At 43.8% G+C, this 15,201-nt stretch overlaps 1 protein-coding gene across 1 annotated transcript in view; it reads right to left on the bottom strand.

The window, feature by feature from the left end:
* Window positions 1–15,201, bottom strand: part of ABLIM3 (actin binding LIM protein family member 3) — a 95,533-nt gene that overhangs the window by 47,519 nt on the left and 32,813 nt on the right. Inside the window, exon 6 of the mRNA XM_007943652.2 lies at window positions 12,803–12,890. Coding sequence (XP_007941843.1) covers window positions 12,803–12,890 — 88 coding nt within the window. The remainder of the gene's footprint in view (window positions 1–12,802; window positions 12,891–15,201) is intronic.

Genomic DNA, 15,201 nt, shown 5'->3' with positions numbered 1-15,201 from the left:
TACAGTGATTCTGTGTATTCCTTCCATCTTCTTTTGATGTTTCCTCCATCATTCAATATTTTGCCCATAGAATCTTTCAATATTGCAACTTGAGACTTGAATTTTTTTCTTAGTTCTTTCAGTTTGAGAAATGCCAAGCATGTTCTTCCTGTTTGGTTTTCTAACTCCAGGTCTTTGCACATTTCATTATAATAATTGACTTTGTCTTCTAAAGCTGCTCTTTGAAATTTTCCATTCAGCTCTTTTATCTTGTCAATTCTTCCATTTGTTTTAGCTATTCTCCATTCAAGGGTAAGTTTCAGAGTCTCCATTTTGGTGTTTTCTTCCTTTCCTGTCTTTTTAATAACCTTTTGCTTTCTTCATGGATGATGTTCTTGATGTCATCCTACAATTCCTCTGGTTTTTGGTTGTTGGTGTTCAATGCATCAAATCTATCTTTAAATGATCTCTAAATTCAGGAGTATGTAATCAAGGTCATATTTTGGCTCTTCTGGACTTGTTTTAATTGTCTTCAGCTTCAATTTGAACTGGTATATGAGCAGTTGATGGCCTGTTCCACAGTTAGCTCCTGGCTTTGTTTTGACTAAAGATATTGAGCTTTTCCATCGCCTCTTGCCACAGATGTAGTTGATGTGATTGCTGTGTATTCCATCTGGTGAAGTCCACGTGTACAGCCACCACTTATGTTGTTGAAAAAAAGTATTTGCAATGAATACGTTATTGGTCTTGCAAAATTCTATCATACAATCTCCAGCATAATTTCTATCACCAAAGTCACGTTTTCCAACTACTGGTGACTCTTCTTAGTTTCCAACTTTTGCATTTCAATCACCAGTGACAATCAACCCATCTTGATTGCATGTTTGGTCAATTTCAGACTGCAGAAGTTGGTAAAAATCTTCAGTTTCCTTGTCTTTGGCTTTGGTGATTGGTGCATAAATTTGAATAGTAGTAGCATTAACTGGTCTTCTTTGGAGGTGTATGAATATTAAGTACAGTGACAGTACTGGACTTCAGGATAGATCTTGAAACATTCTTTGTGACAATGAATGCCACTCCAGTCCTTTTCATTTGGTCATTCCTGGCATAGTAGATCTTATGGATGTCTGATTCAGAATTGCCAAAACCAGTCCATTTCAGCTCAATAATACCTAGGATGTTGATCTTTATGTGTTCCATTTCACTTTTGACAACTTCCAATTTTCCTAGATTCACACTTTATACATTCCACGTTATGATTATCAGTGGATGTTTGTGGCTGTTTCTTCTCATTTTCAGTCATGCCACATCAGCAAATGTAGGTCCCGAAAGCTTTACTCCATCCATATCATTAAGGTCAGCTCTACTCTGAAGAGGCAGCTCTTCCCCAGTCATATTTTGAGTGCCTTCCAACCTGAGGGGCTTATCTTCTGCCATTATATTGGACAATGCTTCAGGGCTATTTATAAAGTTTTCCAGTAATATATCAGACAGTGTTTCACTGCTCTTCATAAGGTTTTCACTGGCCAATTCTTTGAGAAGTGGATGGCCCCTCCCTTCTTCTGAGTCTGTCTTAGTGTGGAAGCTCTGCTGAACTCTGTCCACCATGGGTGACCCTGCTGGTATTTGAAATACCAGTGACATAGCCCCCAGCCTCACAACAAGATGCACACTACCACAGTATGACAAATGGACAGATGAGTGGTCTAATGACAATAGGCAGCATTTATTGAGTATGCTGCATTATGAAGAACGGCCGTATATACATTAAAAACCAGTTACTATCAACTTCTACTCATAGTGACCCTGCATACATTAAAGCAGAATATGCTCCATAGGGTTTTTAATGGCTAATGTTTTAGAAGTAGATCACCAAGTCTGTCTTCTGAGGTGCTTCTGAGTGGACTTGAACCTCCAAACTTTTGATCATCAGCCAAGCCCAGTAACCATTTACATGATCCAGCAACTCCATAGCTACATTGTTGATATTGTTAGGTGCCTTTGAATCAGTTCCAACTCATAGCGACCTTATGTATAACAGAATAAAACACTGCCCCATCCTGCATCAGCCTCACGATTGTTGCTATGTTTGAGCCCATTGTTGCAGGCACTGTGTCAATCCATCTCATTGAAGGGCTTCCTCTTTTTTCCCTGACCCTCTAGTTTACCAACCATGATGTCCTTCTTCAGGGACTTCTTCTTCCCGGTTTGTCCAAAGTATGTGAGATGAAATCTTGCCATGCTCACTTATAAGGAATATTTTGGCTGTCCTTCTTCCAAGATAGATTTGCTCATTCTTTGGTATTTGATGGTGTATTCAATATTTCTTTGCCAACACTATAATTCAGATACATCAATTCTTTTGTGGTTTTCCTCAATCACTGTCCAGTTTTTGCACGCCTATACCAAAACCAAAACCAAACTCACAGCTGTCAAGTTGATGTCGACTCACAGTGACCCCTCTGTGGGTTTCTGAGGTGATCTCTAAGGAAGTAGATTGCCCAGTCTTCCTTGTGAGGAATGACTGGTGGATTTGAACCACCAGCCTTTTGGTTAGCAGTCAAATGCCTTAGGCACTACGCCACCAGAGCTCCCTGAAAATACCTCAGGCGTACCTTAGTCCTCAAAGTGACATCTTTGCTTTTGAACATTTTAAAGAGATCTTTTGCAGTAGATTTGCCCAATGCAGTATGACATTTGATTTCTTTCCTGCTGCTTCCATGGACATTGATTGTGGATCTAAGTATAATGAAATCCTTGATGTCAATCTTTTCTCCAGTTATCATGACGTTGCTTATTGGTCCAGTTGTGAGGATTTTTGTTTCCTTCATGTTAAGGTGTAATCCATACTGAAGGCTGGGGTCTTAGGTCTTCATCAATAAGTGCTTCAAGTCTTCTTCACTTTCAGCAAGGAAGCTTATGTAATTTATACATTACTTGGTATTTATCCTGAGTTTAGGAGTCTCAGTGATATAAATGGTTAATGTGCTCAGCTGCTAATTGAAAGATTGGAGTTTCGAGTCCACCTTGGAAGGTAAGACACCTTAGAAGAAAGGTCTGGTAATCTATTTCTGAAAAATCAGTCACAGAAAATTCTGTAGGGCACAACTGTACTGTGACATACATGGGATCACCAAGAGTCAAAACTGACTCAATAGCAACTGCTTAGTTAGTTATCATGATGTCAGACAGTGCCAGGCTCTTTGTTAAGCCTTTATTTACCATGCATTATTTAATTTAGTCTTCACAATATTCTGTGAGGCAAGGCCTCTCATTACTCCCATTTTAAAGATGGAGAAATTGGGATCCAGGGAGGTTACTCATCTGTCAATTACTATCTCCCCACCATGACTTGGGTGTGGGCATGTGATCAAAGCCGGCTTGTTAGAGTCTCACTGGGTCTCTTCTACTGAACTCACGGAGGAGTATAGCCTTTATGGACATATGCTGGCTGGGGGCTGGTTATGCCATCCTTCCCTCCATAAGGACATGGCCAGTCTGGGCTGGGGATTATGAGACCAAACACAAAGAGCAACAGGGAGAAGAGCCACCGCTGCCACCTGCGGCCCTCCGCACAGCTGTGCTGTTCCTGGCTGCTTCTCAGTTCCATGAACCCATCAATCCCTTTTTCTCCTAATGCAGTTTGAGTTTGCTTTCTGTCACCTAAAAAGTCTAGACTGATAAAACATCTCATTGAGCTAAAACCTGAGTATCTGACAAGTTCTTGACTTGCCTGGCAGGCAATTTTGTTACCCAGAAAACGGAGGAAGCAACCAGGGAAATTGCTACTCTGGATGTAATTCTGACCAACATGGATGAATTGACTGGTGAAGTAGATGTGACACGTAACTGAGGAGAAATTGTCCACATCGTCATGAGTTTGTGGTGACCTGAGAGGAGCCAGCTGGAAATAGACTTTGGAAATAGAAACCTTAAGTTGTGACAGTATAATATTTTCTGTATGATTCAAGATGTTTGGTAACCCTAAAGACTGAAAAAAAATTGCAGCTCATCAAAAATTAAAATATACTCTATTTAAGATGAAATATGCCTAGTAGAATTAGACGTAAGGAAATATCAATTTAGCACAGTAACAGGATATGTTCGAAGAGTCTAAAATTATGTAGCAGGATTGGGGAAACATAGATTTAAAGTTTTTAAGCATAACTCCTACAACCTAAACTGTCAGTAGAGAGATCCAAATTTAAAATAATAATGCTGAACTACTAAATGATAGCAGGCAATACTGCTTTAGTGCCTTTTAAAGTGTGGTTTGATGAGATACGTAGACTGTGAGTAAGGGCTGGTGTTCAGCAACCCATAACAGCAGGAGGGGACACTCTTGAACATTTATTAGCTCTGTGCTCCTCTTACGTACTTATCATGATATACTTATCAGAGGAAAATGAGGTTGTAGCTAAACATCTATGGCATCTCCAGCTGGGCCAGAAAGACATACCTCCTGGTATTAAAACCTTGTATCATCTGAATGAGAAAAAAAATGTGATCTGAAATAGACTCAGCTATACAAGAGAACGGTTGGTGAAACTACAAAGCAACCTCTCAGGGTTCTAATTTTGATTTGCATTAACACAGAAGTAAGGCTCTTCACTTTATTTGGGGCCAAGGACACCTCAGAAAATCAGATATAAACTATGAGTCCTTTCTCTAAAAAAATATACACATGTGAAATTTGGCAAACAATTTCAAGGGATTAATGGAATTCTGAAGACCAACTATGAATCACAGCTTAAAATTTCTGATAATAAAACAAACCAAATGAAACTCACTGTCATTGAGTTGATTCAACCCATAGCGACCCCTCCCTCCTTGGGTTTCTGAGGTGGTATCTCTACGGAAGTAGATTGCCAATCTTTCTTCCAAGCAGTGGCTGGTGGGTTTGAACCGCCAGCCTTCTGGTTAGCAGTCAAATGCCTTAGGCACTACGCTGCCAGAGCTAAGAAATGTGCCTTAATAAACCCTTGCAACACATGCTAGTTGACTGACCATGGCTAGTTTATACATGTGACATCTCTAAACTTTCATTTTCCTTCTCTAAAATGGAGCTTTTAATAGGTTTTAGCTTAGAGGGTTTGATGAAGATAAAAAATTGTACTATATTTACAACTCTTAGTACAGTGCTTGGCACTGACTAAGTGTTCAACACATATCAGCTGGTATTATTATTTTTTAAATTATCTTTGGCAGGATCTATAATTTGTTACAATGCTTTCCTTAACAAAGCAGGGTTTGTACTAGAATTTCATAAAGAATTTTATGCTTGGTGGGTTTTAGTTAAATACACAAATGATAATTGTTATGGGTTGAATTGTGTCCCTCCTAAAACAGGTGTTGTAAATCCTAACCCCTGATCAGTGCAGGAGATCCTGAATAGAGTGGGAGAACAATGTAGAACAAAATTCAAAGTCATAAAAAAAAGACCAAGTTTGGTGGTCTGATAGAGCCTGGTGAGATCCCTGAGACTATGGCCCCTAGTGGGAGCTCTGGTAGCATGGTGGCTAAGGCACTTGACTGCTAACCAGAAGGCTGGTGGTTCAAACCCACCAGCCACTCCCCAGAAGGAAGATGGGGCAATCTACTTCTGTAGCGATACTGCCTTGGAAACCCAAGGAGGGGTCGCTATGAGTTGGGGCCAACTCGACGGCATATAACAACAACAACAACAACATGGCCCCTAGTTACCCTTCAGGCCTGGACTTGAACTTACTCCTGTGGCTTCCAGCCAAACAACAGACAGGCATATAGGTGAACATTTACATCAGGTAGATACACTCCTTACAATGATCAATCCTGGGAATCCTGGGTGAACAGAAGGGCAGTGTTTGCACAGGAAGATAGCTCAGGGGGCAGGAATGCATAGGAAAGAAGGGCACAGGGAAGGAGTAATTACAGGGAGGAAGTATGAAGAGAGCTGTCACACTGTGAAGATTATAGTCAATGTCATGAAACAAAATGTGTATGAGCTACTGAACAGAAAATGAATTTGCTCTCTAAACTATGACCCAAATCACAATAAAAATTAAAAAAAAAAAACATCCTAACCCCTATACCTGTGGAGGCAATCCCAAATGGGGTTGTTTTGTCCACAGGCCATATCAGTGTATTATGTGTCTTAAGCCAATCACTTTTGAAAGATAAAAGAGCAGATTAGGGACAGAAGGGGAGCTCTGGTGGCATAGCGTCTAAGGCATTTGACTGCTAACCAGTAGGCTGGCGGTTCAAACCCACCAGCCACTCCTCAGAAGGAGTGATATATGTCACTACTTCTGTAGTGATACTGCCTTGGGAACCCAAGGAGGGGTCGCTATGAGTCAGATCTGACTTGACGTCAGTGTGTTTGGTTTTGGTTTTCTTAGGGACAGAAGCAAGCAGGGACAAATGGGGAAATAGAAGCCATGTGGAAATAGCCAAGGCACGTGGAGAAGAACGCAAGAGAAGCTGAGACAAGGATTTTTCCTCAGAGCAGAGAGCTGCTTCCCCTTGTGCAGGTGCCCTGAATTCAGATTTCTAGTCTCATAAACGATGAGAAAATAAATTTTGGTTTGTTAAAGCCACCTACTCGTGGTATTTCTATTATAGCAGCTCTAGACAACTGAGATAGAATGAGAGATCTGTCTAATGCACAGCTGGACTACTAGGTCTTTAGTGTTGTCTTCGCCTTGTGTTCTCAGAGCAGAGGAGGATTGGAGTAGACAGAAGGGGAAAGGAAATGTGGTACAGGCACATTTAGAACAAGAGCAAAATCTACCATGGACCACATTTTGGGTTTAGAAAAACCTCCCTTAGGTTTAATAATGATGATGTTGTTGTTGTTGTTGTTATGTGCCGTCGAGTCAAACCCGACTCATAGCGACCCCTCCTTGGGTTTCCGAGGCAGTATCACTACGGAAGTAGGATTGCCCAACCTTCCTTCCAAGGAGTGGCTGGTGGGTTTGAACTGCCAGCCGTCTGGTTAGCAGGCAAATGTCTTAGCCACTATGCTACCAGAGCTCCCTTAATAATGATAACCTTTGTGATTTCAGTTTAAGTTTTGCCCAAACCTGCAGAATTTTGGCTGCAATTTTGCCACACAAAATCAGTGACCCAATTTCCTTGTGAAGTCCAAATGAAGGGTTTGGACACATAGATTAGAAATCTGGCATGTTTACAAAACAGTTAAAAGACTGAATGCACAACAGAACTTAAAACAAATAAAGGAAAACTTGCTCTTGTCCCCTGAGGCCCTGGCAGTTCTCATCCAGACAGACGTCAGACTTCTCCCAATTAGAGCCCATCAGAAAGCCATCACACAGAGATTAAAACACAAACAAACTGACCAAAAGAATCTCCTGAGGACCATTTGCCAGTAGCACTCTGTGTCCAGCTGTAGAACTGACAAGACTGGGTTTATGAGGTTAGCATATTTCCTATTGCTCTTTCTCCTGGATGTTTCTTTGTGGGCTACTCAGCAGTTTCACATTTATCCTCTCCTCCAACACTCACGAGGACCTTATGGCATATGCTTGCTCTCTATGCACCCAGTATGTGGGCCTGCCTCCGTTTCTCCTCCATGTGATGCTTCCTCACAGTATGAGCCTTTGGACCTGCTGTTCTCTCTGTCTTCAGTCTTCTCTCTTCTCTTTAACCTACCATCTCCCACTTATTTTCAAGATCTTGGCTTGAAATGCCCCTTCTTAGGAGGAGACTTCCTGGCCTCTCAAACTAGAGCAGGGCAACTTTCCCTTCATAGTATTATCACAGTTTGTCATTGAATCTTAAAACTTATCTGCCCCTCCAGGTAGTAGACTCTACCCGGGCAGCAACTCCATCTGCCTCGCTCACCTCGGAATGCCCAGCACATAACAGAGGGCCTGGCACCCAGCATGGCCTCAATTTGAATTGAAGAATGAAAGACAATATTATTATTCACATTTTACAAGTGAAGGGAGTGACTGAGGGAAGGAAGTCACTTCTCAAGGTCAAAGTCCACTACTGGAGGAGGTAGTGCTTGAACCCAGGAGTCCTGGCTCCCAGATGGCTCATTCCACTCCTGTGTTGCCTGGGAGGAGGGTTGTCTTGCTATTTCTGGGGGATATCATTTAGAGTCCTGGTGCCCCCACCTGGTAAGGGACTCCAAAACAATCACAGGCCAGCTCTCAGTGGGTAGCAGAACCCCCCAGTGGCTGCCACCTGTGAGATGCCCACAGCCAGAGTCAGCATGACTCCAGTCTCGTACTGCCTGGTCCCTCTCATTTCAGGATCACTCAGCACCCCTCAGGCAGGTCCTCAAACACCCTGCAATTACTCCCACTCTCCCAGGAGCCAGGACAGGGATAATTAATGAGGAGGGTGACAGGCTCTTCTTCATCACCAAGAATATCTCCCACCTCCTGGAGGCATTTCTGCCTTAGGTCTGATGGTGAGAGTTCTCTCATGATTATGAAGCTCTCTCCCTTTTTGTTATCACTTAACTCTTTCAGCATTGTGCTAAATTCTGGTCAGAGATACTAACATGTGGAGCCCCATGTGGGCAGGGACCTTGTCTGACTTGATCACTGTGACATCTCCACTTGTTCTAACAGCTCTAGATACACAGTAAATGCTCAATAGCTATTATTAAATGAAGGAACTGAGAGCTTATCCTGTGTCAAGAACTTACTATACCTATCTATTACAGGGGCTGTTATCAGCCCATTTCACAGATTAGGCTACTAAGATTCAGAGAGTTAAGAGATTTGCCCAAGGTAAAAAAATTTAGTAAGCAGTAGATCCAGGATTCAGCCATAGGTAGTCTGGGCCAAAGCACCAACTCGGAAAGATGAGGATTAGGAATTCAGACAGGAAGGTAAAGATGTTCAATATTCTAGTGATGAACGGGCAGGGATGTGGACATGAGGGCAACTTCCAAACTAGGAGATAATGTTTACAAGAGAAGAGAACATGACAAACACATTTTTAAACTGAACCCAAAGTCCCAATTCTCATGGTGATCAGGATCCATGAAGGCAGTTTGCTGAGACTCAGGTGGGCTTCCTTGCACATAACACAGGGGACTGAGAAAGGCAGGGAATCAGGCTAGCCAGGTCAAACAGGTCCCTGACTCAATACCCTTGGAATTTAAGCTTAAATGCAGACCACCACTTAATTCTTGCTGCTGGCTGGTGAGCCACACCCTTAGGCAAGATAAGAAATTATGTCTCAAAAGCCCCACAAGCTTAACTAGAGTAGGATGCTGATAAACCTCAGAATTGTCCTTCAAGTACCTCATCAGGTACAGAGCAGGCACAGTAAAACTCAACTTGACTGAACAAGTGACCTTCCACTAGAGGCAATCAAGAACAGGAATCCCTTGCTGGGACTCGAACCAGGGTCCAGAGACATCACCCATGTGTAACATCCAGGAATAAGTTATGGCAACACCCCAGCAGCCTTTGCGCCAGGTTCCATCTTTGTTCCAACAGCCTTTGCAGTGGAATCCATCTTGGCTACCTCCTGCATACACACCTGATTTTCATAACTCTACCTTTTCCCGGAAATGCCCGTCTTTTCACCTAAAACCCTTTATAAACCCTACTTTGTTCGATGAGAGACTGGAGGCTAGCTAGCATAGGCACAAGCCCCTCTTTGTCTCTCCCTCACACGTCCTTTTCCCTCCCTTCTCTCTTTAATAAACTTTGGTTTGTGTGGACAGTTTGCCTCTCCTGTTCAATTCTTTGTCAGTAGAAGGCAAGGATCTCTGCTCTGGGTAACAAGGACCCCAGCAACAGGACCACAGCAGAAACCACTTGAGGACTTTGGCATCGAGGGATGGGTGCTCACTCTACTGGGAAGGTCTAGTCTTTGCTGACACCTGGGAGCAGGCAGGAACTGGAACTAGAGTACAGCAGAGAAAGCCCTAGAGGAGGAGTCAGGGGGAAGGTCCTTTCTGCCCCACTGTGCTATCATTCTATTCTTGCCCAGGCAAAAGTATTCCTCTCTCTGGGCCTTAACTTTCCCTTCTTTACCATGAAGGTAGGAGCTTTGGTAGCATAGTGCCTAAGGCACTTGACTGCTAACCAGAAGGCTGGTGGTTCAAAATCCACCAGCCACTCCTTGGAAGAAAGGTTGGGCAATCTACTTCCATAGTGATACTGCCTTGGAAACCCAAGGAGGGGTAGCTATGAGTTGGGTCTAACTTGACGGCATATAACAACAACAACAACAGCACCATGAAGGTTGTTATTTTATAGTATAGAGTGACCTCTGGGATCCTTCCACTTCTAAACTTATATGGCCATATAATGTGAACAAATTTGTAGTCTTAGAGCACCTTAGAAATGGTCACCGAGTCCAATTCAACATAGAAATCCCTCTTACGGCATTCCTAGAGATGGTACACATTTCTGTTAAATAGCTCTAGGCCAGTGGTTCTCAACTAGGGATGATTTTGCCCCCAGGGGGTTATTGCAATGTCTGGACAGTTTTGGTTGTCACAATGGGTGGGAGTGTGTTAGTGGCATCCAGTTGGTAGAGGTAAGGTATACTGCTAAACATTCTGTAATGCACAGGATAGCTCCTCACAACAAAGAACTATCTGCCCAAATGCCAATAGTGCTGACTGAGGTTGAGTCTTGGCAAAGGCGGCTCATTCCATCTTGAGGGAATTCACAGTTCTGGGTGTTTGTGGTTAGGATAAGCTTGATGTTGTTGTTGTTGTTGTTATGTGCCTTCGAGTCAGCCCTGACTCATAGCGACCCCTCCTTGGGTTTCCGAGGCAGTATCACTATGGAAGTAGGATTGCCCAACCTGATAAGCTTGATAGGAAGCTACAATCCCTGTAACTACGGGGTCTTAGATATGCCTACTGGGGAAATCTGGAGGAAAGACCCTATCTCTTCCCCAAGATGGTTATTCAACATCCAGAGACCCCTAGTCAAAGCAATGCAGCCAACAATGATCATCTGTAGAACGAGTATGTATGGGGCCAATGTTAGGGCTGAGGGGTCAGAGCAACAGCCAGGGGACAGAGGAAGAGGGCCAATAACTCCACTACATGCTGGAGATGATATGGAAACTCAGAGAAGAGTAAGTGCATTCAGTTGTGGGTTTTTTTTTTAAAATAAAGGTGGGTAGTGCCTAGGCATTTGACTGCTAACCAGAAGGCTGGCAGTTCAAACCCACCAGCCACTCCTTGGAAGGAAGATTGGGCAATCTACTTCCATAGAGATGTTGTTGTTGTTGTTAAATGCCGTTGAGTCAGACTCAACTCATAGCGACCCCTCCTTGGGTTTCTGAGGCAATATCACTACAGAAGTAGATTGCCCCATCTTCCTTCTGAGAGTGGCTGGTGGGTTTGAACTGCCAGCCTTCTGGTTAGCAGTCAAGTGCCTTAGGCACTATGCTACCAGAGCTCCCACTGCCCTGGAAACCCAAGGAGGGGTCACTGTGAGTCAGAACCAACTCAACAGCAGTGAGTTTTGAGTTGAGTAACTGAATTGGGCCTAGAATAGTAGGATTTCCAAAGGAAAGTATCCTAAGACAAGTGTGTTCTGGGAGGTATGCAAAGAAAGAGCACCAACCCAGAGGCAGAAAGGGCCCTGAATTCATTGGAGGGGCCAGACACTATCCTTGCCATAAGCCCAACCTGGTCCCACTGCTGGCGCCTCCATCCTCATCTCTCACCACTGCACCCTGGCTACAGGGCTTCTCTCAGTCTTACCCATCTCAGAGTCCTGCAGAGTCTGTCCCCCAGCTGGTGCATTCCATCCCTCCTCTCTTTGCCAAGTTAACACCCACTCATCCTTCAGATTCCAGCTTCTGGTCCTTCCATGGAGAGTCTTCCTTGACATTTCCTTCCTACATCTGCTGTGTGCTCTCACAGCTCCACACACCTCTCCTTCATAAAATGTACCATACTTACACTTTGGCAGTTATCTGTGTGATTACTGGCTGCTGTCCATCCCCCAGTAGGACTGTAGGACAATGAGGGCAGGACTATGGGTGGAGTTCACTGTGGGTCCCTGGTTCAGAGCTTGCATATATACAGGCTCAAGAAATAATTGCTGAACGGATGAATAAATGATTAAAAGTTGTTTTTGGCAGCCTAAGTCTTGGCTATGCCCACAGCTAGAGAGGAAGTTTGGACCTCAGTGGCAAGGTTGTAAGTGCTAGGCTAAAGTGTTTATAATGAAACTGGTGGGCAGGGAGGAGCCAAATGAGGTAGTGCCAAGTATACTATGATGCCCTGGGATGATGGACTGGGCAGAAGATGGAGGATGAAGTGGGTAAAGCTTGGAGAGTATTTAGACTGCTGCAAGAATCCTGGGGCAAAAGGGCTGGACCTTGAGTAGCAATGGAGGGAAGTCAGCTTCCTTTTGCTTCTTTGGGTCTGTGGGTGCCCTGTCATTCCTCTTTATGCGTCCTCAGAGTCCCAGGGCAGTTGGGCAGCAGCCTGGTGTGCTGCTCTGGGAGTGGGCAGAAGGGATGGGAGAGGAGACGGGGGGGGGGAGGGTGACCCTGGCATCCCTCTGAGGTTCTGAGACACCCTGGCCTCATGTAGGTCCGCCTCCTATCCTAAGCAGAACCAGAGGAGTCTGCTCACAGCACTGCCAAGGGAGCGAGCCAGCCAAGCAGTGGGTGGGAGGCGCCCAGGGACGGGAGGCAGATTACATGTCACTTTGTATTAGCTACACCGGCAACTTTCCCAGTCCACCCAGAGAGGGGCGAATAATTGCAATTTTGAGGACAAGCCAATAGCAAAGATAACACTGACATGGAAGGAGATTGTAACTCCTTTCCAGTCATGAGCAGATGAGAATGCCTTACCAGGGTCAGCTTTGCTTACCTGTGAGGTACATCTCTTCCCCTTCGGTGAACATCTGGTGGCAGCGTACACATCTGGCACAGGTTGGGTGGTAATGCTTCCCTCCTGCCTATAGAAATAAAAAGATGAGGTAGGAGGTCAGAGCTAGGACTACTGCCCAGTGGACCTGGCTGGGTTTGGACATTTCCTGGGTACATCAGTGTTAGTGGTTTCATGTCACTGAGGTTGGTTGGAAGGCTACCGAGGTGTGTCCAAAAGCATCTAAAAGTGCATTACCCCCTAGTAAGTTTGATAATTCCACATTGTAGGTCCCTGATGGCCATTCAGTGGACTGTCTGGACACCTGTGCTTCTAGTCTGGCAGTAGGAAGGGGCCTGCAGAGGTCATGGTCTCACTTCCTCATTTCTAGATAAGGAAACAGTTTTGCTTTTAAGACATCCCAGTATTTTCCCGAGTGTGGGATCTATATCACTAGTGTTACATGAGGTAATTTTAAGTGGTAGATGGGCATTAAATAACATTGGATGCATTAAAAAAAAAATTATTCCTTTCTCAGCCCTCTTTCAATTCTTGATTTTAGCAAGGAGAATGTTTAGTGCCATTGTGTCATTAACATCAATCTAAAACTTAGCATTGTTGTTGTTGTTATGTACTATCGAGTTGGACCTGACTCATAATAACCCCTCCTTGGGTTTCTGAGGCGGTATCACTACGGAAGTAGATTGCCCAGCCTTCCTTCTGAGGAGTGGCTGGTGGGTTTGAACTGCCAGGCTTCTGGTTAGCAGTCAAATGCCTTAGGCACTATGCCACCAGAGCTCTTATGGATGTATATATATGTTTTTTTATTTAAAAGTGTTATGGCATGATTTATGTCCCCAAAAAGATACATTCAAGTCTTAACCCCCAGGTACTTTCCTGTGAATGTGACCTTATTCGAAATAGCATTTTTATAGATGTAATTAGTTAAATTAACATGAGGTCATATTGGAATAGGGTGGATTCTAATACAATATGACTGGTGTCCTTATAAGCAGTGAAGAAATACACAGAAAGAGACACACACAGAGGGAAGATGGCCGAATGAAGTTGGAGGCAGAGGTTGGAGAATACCTTGGGCTGCCAGAAGCTAGAAGAGGCAAGGAACGATTCTCCCCTAAGGCCTTCAGAGGGAGCATGGCCCTACTAACACCATGAATTCACACTTCTAGCCTCCAAAACTGAGACAATACATTTCTGTTGCCTTAACCAGTTTGTGGTAATTTGTTACAGGAGTACTTCCGTAGTGATACCGCCTCGGAAACCCAAGGAGGGGTCGCTATGAGTTGGGTCTGACTCGACAGCACATAACAACAACAGAAAACTTACATAGTAAGTGAGCCAAAATAAAGACAATTTAAAGTATTAGGTAAGAATGAATACACAAGGCTCAGAGACATGGCAGAAATTGTGAGAGTGGGACATGAAGGGCAGATTTTTAAGATTCAGTGGACAAATACCTGGTCAGAGGCAAAGCCAGGACCCATTTGGAACTTGTGATCCCAGCCCCAATGATGCTGTATCTGGGTGCTTCACACCCCTACCCTGCCTCATCCCAGTCTGACTTTGGTTGAGGGCCCCTTCCCTATACCCACTTTCTGTCATCATCATGATTTAAATTTCAAATGGAAGTTATTTGCAGTTGTAAATCCTTCCATGGGGTGGAAGAAATAGGCCTAGGGAAGGTTGTGCCTTGCCCTGGGTCACCAGGGAAGCCAGTAGTAGCATTGGGTCTGGAACTGTGAGGGAACAGCAAGGAGTCATCTAGCCCGGCACTCATTTCCATGCTGATAATTTTGGTAAAATTACCAGGGAGCTCCAGAGGTGTAGTGTCTAAGGCATTTGACTGCTAACCAGAAGGCTGGTGGTTCAAACCTACCAGCCACTCCTTGGAAGGAAGACTGAGCAATCTACTTCCACAGAGATATGGCCTCGGAAACCCAAGGAGGGGTCACTATAAGTCAGGATTGCCTTGACGGCAGTGGGATTTTTTTTTTTTTTTTAAATTTTGGTAAATTCTGACAGTCAAGGCCCAGCCATGAGGGCTTGATGCATAGAAGTCCTTTAGTGTGGCTCTAGAATTTCTATATGGGAGGAGGGTAGATAGCAGAGCTTGTTTTGAAGATATATTTTGAATATTAGAACAGAATTGTTTTTTCTTTTTTTGGCTGAGGGGAGGGTAGACCTGAGGAAAATTGATGAAAATTGGAGTATTGTTAAAGGATAATTTGGTCTGGTGCTAATGGGTCCCTTCCAATGAAAAAAATCACTAACTGCATAATAAAGTCTAGTTCCAAATACATTTTTAAAAGGGGTGGTGAGGTAGATACGGACTTGCTTATTCTGGAGTTGGAGATACTCAATTTATTCCAAAAAAATTACCA

The sequence above is a fragment of the Orycteropus afer genome, unplaced genomic scaffold, assembly GCF_000298275.1.
Source record: "Orycteropus afer afer isolate SDZICR_OR568_19922 unplaced genomic scaffold, OryAfe1.0 scaffold00110, whole genome shotgun sequence".
In the NCBI taxonomy this organism is placed as follows: Eukaryota; Metazoa; Chordata; class Mammalia; order Tubulidentata; family Orycteropodidae; genus Orycteropus; species Orycteropus afer.
Note: the sequence above shows the minus strand (reverse complement) of the source record. Positions and strands in the feature narration are given on the sequence as shown.